Genomic DNA, 3618 nt, shown 5'->3' on the forward strand with positions numbered 1-3618 from the left:
TAAGATGGAGCCTCTTCTCAAAGTAAAATGTCTTCTCTTAGTTAACAACCAAGCCATTGTGCCCAGTACACCATCTCTCTAATTTTCAGACAGGATCAACATGATGAGAAGTTTAGTTCGCGTGACTTTGTGAGAGGTTCACGTGAGGGTTTTTGCATGAGGAGTTTTGGCTAAAAATAATTCAAGAGGTGAGATTTTTCGACGGAAAGCATTAGAAGGGTTTGAAGACTATTAATGACGCACGTTCCATGCTATTAATATTTTATAACATTGATTAGTAACGTGCAGTTTTTACACGTTGTTATTTACATATGTATAATAAGTATTAACAACACACTACACACATCGTTAATATTAGATTTTAACAGCACATTTTATGGACCGAAAAAAAATTATTAACATCATTTTTTTTTTCTTATATAAATATTATATTATCTATACTCATATAACTAGACAAGTCATGAAAATTATTATTAACGGTATATTTTAATCATGCATAGTAAATGTACTATGAGAAGTTATATTTACTATAGTGGCCTTTTCGTTCGATTCTGAAATCTACTTGAGTCCTTTGATAAATTGTCGCTTCTTTGTTAATGGGTAGGAAATGTGTGGTCTCTTGACACAAGCTAAATTTGAGCCGGGCTTCCAGGGCTCCATCTTAATTATATTATTCTAGGGTGCTTTTTATGAAAGGAGCACAGCTAGAATTTGCTGCACAACTTTAAACACTAGTAGAGTAATGCGACAAAAGCTTCCTTGGCTCGACCCACGACAGGATGCGCCCCACTCCTCATTACCCCTTCCATAATTACCATCTTATCCACCTCAAATCAAATCCACTACATTTCAACATGTCTATTCTCGTCATATTTTGGATCCCTTCTTTCATCTTCTTGGACACAGCGTTTCTTTTATTTACTCCCTTGTACCCTCTGCGTTCTGCAGCATCTCTGCGTCCGGCAACATCTTGTTGCCGTCATGGTGGCCTACTGACCAATGCCTAGGGAAGCCATGGCGATGACCGAGTTACTCATCCTCTTGTTACTTTCCATCTCCACCTCAGCGGCGTTGACTACCGATGGCCTAGCTCTCCTCGCTTTTAAATCGGCCGTCTCCGACGATCCTACCCGCGCTCTCGCTGCCTGGATCGAATTCGATGACAACCCCTGCTCCTGGACCGGGGTCACCTGCCATCTTGGCCGAGTTGTTGCCCTCGCCCTCCCTGACCGGGAACTTGCTGGCTACCTCCCTTCCGAGCTATCCCTCCTTTCTGAACTCCAGTACCTTTCCCTCCCTGGTAATAGTCTTTCCGGCCCCCTTCCTGTCACACTCTCCGTCTTCCGTGGCCTCACTGATCTCGACCTGTCGCGAAACAACCTCTCCGGCGTTATCCCCTCCGAGATCGGCCTGTTGACCTCCCTTACCCACCTCGACCTCTCCTCCAACCTCCTCACCGGTCCCCTGCCACCGCCCATCGCCGCTCTCCCTCATCTTTCAGGGGTATTAAATCTCTCCTTCAACCATCTCTCTGGCCCGATTCCCCTTGCTTTTGGCAGCATACCTGTAGACGTGAGCCTCGACCTCCGCCAGAACAACCTCTCCGGCGAGATACCACAGGTCGCGCCTCTCCTGAGCCAGGGCCCCACCGCCTTCTCCGGGAACCCTAGCCTCTGCGGTTTTCCGCTTAAGAACGCCTGCCCTGCCCCTAAACAGGTTCCTAAGATTCCGAAGGCAAACCCTAGCCTCAATATGCACCCAAGTGATGGCACCTTACGCCCTATCGCTTCGGAGAAGCGGAAAAGCCCAGCTAGTACTGTAGCAATCCTCGCCGTTGTCCTTCTTATAGCCCTCGCCGCGATATTCGTCCTGCAGTGGAAGCTACGAAGGCGTCGCTACGCTGGGGTAGGCAAAGAGCCTAGTAACCAAAAGAGTTCCTCTCCTGGATTCAGTGCTTCTGTGACTGGTGGGTCGGTGACGGGTGAGCGGCGTGAGGGGCACGTGTCGGAGCTGTACGCTGCTGTTGACGAGAGGTTCGGTTTGGAGCTGGAGGAGCTACTCCGGTCTTCGGCGTACGTGGTTGGAAAGGGCCGCAGCGGGATCGTATACAAGGTGGTTGTGGGGCGTGAGTGCTCCGCCGTCGCAGTACGCCGCCTCAGTGAAAATGAGGATAGTGACGGCCCCAGCAGCGGAGATGAGTGGCGGCGACGTCGGGCCTTTGAGTCAGAGGCAATCGCCATTGGCCGGGCCAAGCATCCCAACGTGGTCCGTCTCGTTGCTTACTACTACGCTCCCGAGGAGCGACTTCTCATCTACGAGTACATCCCCAATGGCTCCCTCCACGCCGCTCTGCACGGTAACCTCACTATCCCCCCTGTGCACTGCATCTAGATAGTAAGTCTGGCCGTCGCTTTATATTTTGTGAATGCGCAGGTGGACACCTAAATCCGACGGCTCCGACGCTTCCATGGGCGACGAGGCTCAGCGTACTGCAAGGGGCAGCTCGGGGTTTAGCTTATCTCCACGAATTTAACCCCCGCAAGCACGCCCACGGAAGCATCTCATCTAACAAAATCCTCCTTGATGACAATTTGCGGCCGCACATCTCTGGATTCGGCCTCGCTCGGCTCGTTGCTGCTGGCTCACAAGAGAAGCTGGCCTATTCGTCCAAGATTGTGGCGTCGCCCAGGGCTGCGGCGGGGTACACGCCACCGGAGATGTGGGGTGCGACAGGCGCGTCCACGCCGACCCAGAAGGGGGACGTGTACTCTTTCGGTGTGGTGGCGCTGGAGGCGGTGACGGGGCGTGCGGCGGATGCTGAACTGGAAGGGTGGGTACGGCAGGCTTTTAGGGAGGAGAGGCCTCTATCGGAGGTGGTGGATCCTGCGCTGCTGCACGAGGTGCACGCCAAGCCGGAGGTGCTCGCCGTGTTCCACATCGCCCTCAGGTGCACGGAGGCCGACTCCGAGCTGCGACCCAGGATGCGCGCGGTAGCTGAAAACCTCGACCGGATTAGCTCATCATCCCAGTGAACTGTGTTTGAGCCAAGCCGTTGACCGTGAACGAATTGGTTGTTTTAATGAACATTTTTGCCCCTTTTACCTCCATTTGGCTTCTTAGGCACTCGGGCTCGGGTGATGTTTTCTAATGTGACATGGATCCCTGGTCCATCCATATCAGAAATCGTTAATTTAGCGAGGACATTAATTTCACATCTAATTTGTTCCGGCATTATGCTGGTCATTTAAAATTATTTATTTAACCTCATTGATACGGTATAATGATAGAATTTGATAAAGTCGAGCAGTTAGAAATGAACAAGACGTGACAGTCAGAAGTTAAGGGGATGTGACAGTCAGAAGTTAAGAGAACGTGACAATTAGAAGTCAAAGAGACGTGGTTGTCAGAAATCAAGCGGATGTGACAGTCAGCAGTTAAGGAAAGAAGAAGTAGGATCGTGTGACGACGTCAACAACTTGGTTTTCGGTCGGGTTCTCACAGATCAGAGCCCTAGATCTAAGATGTCCTGGTCTAAGACATGGGGCAGTTGGGGGAATATCTGACCTGGTTCTGACTAGTCGGGTTCTCACAGCTCGGTTATATCCAGGCCTGGTTCTC

The 3618-nt window shown here is 50.6% G+C and overlaps 1 protein-coding gene across 1 annotated transcript; it reads left to right on the top strand.

The window, feature by feature from the left end:
- The first annotated feature begins 871 nt into the window (after positions 1-871).
- On the top strand, positions 872-3212 carry LOC121984366 (receptor protein kinase-like protein ZAR1). The gene is made up of 2 exons (XM_042537264.1): positions 872-2356; positions 2434-3212. Exons 1-2 carry the CDS (start codon positions 1000-1002, stop codon positions 3030-3032), a joined length of 1956 nt encoding a protein of 651 aa, XP_042393198.1. The 5' UTR covers positions 872-999; the 3' UTR covers positions 3033-3212.
- The last annotated feature ends 406 nt before the right edge of the window (positions 3213-3618 follow it).

The sequence above is a fragment of the Zingiber officinale genome, chromosome 5B (genome assembly GCF_018446385.1).
Source record: "Zingiber officinale cultivar Zhangliang chromosome 5B, Zo_v1.1, whole genome shotgun sequence".
Taxonomy (NCBI): Eukaryota; Viridiplantae; Streptophyta; class Magnoliopsida; order Zingiberales; family Zingiberaceae; genus Zingiber; species Zingiber officinale.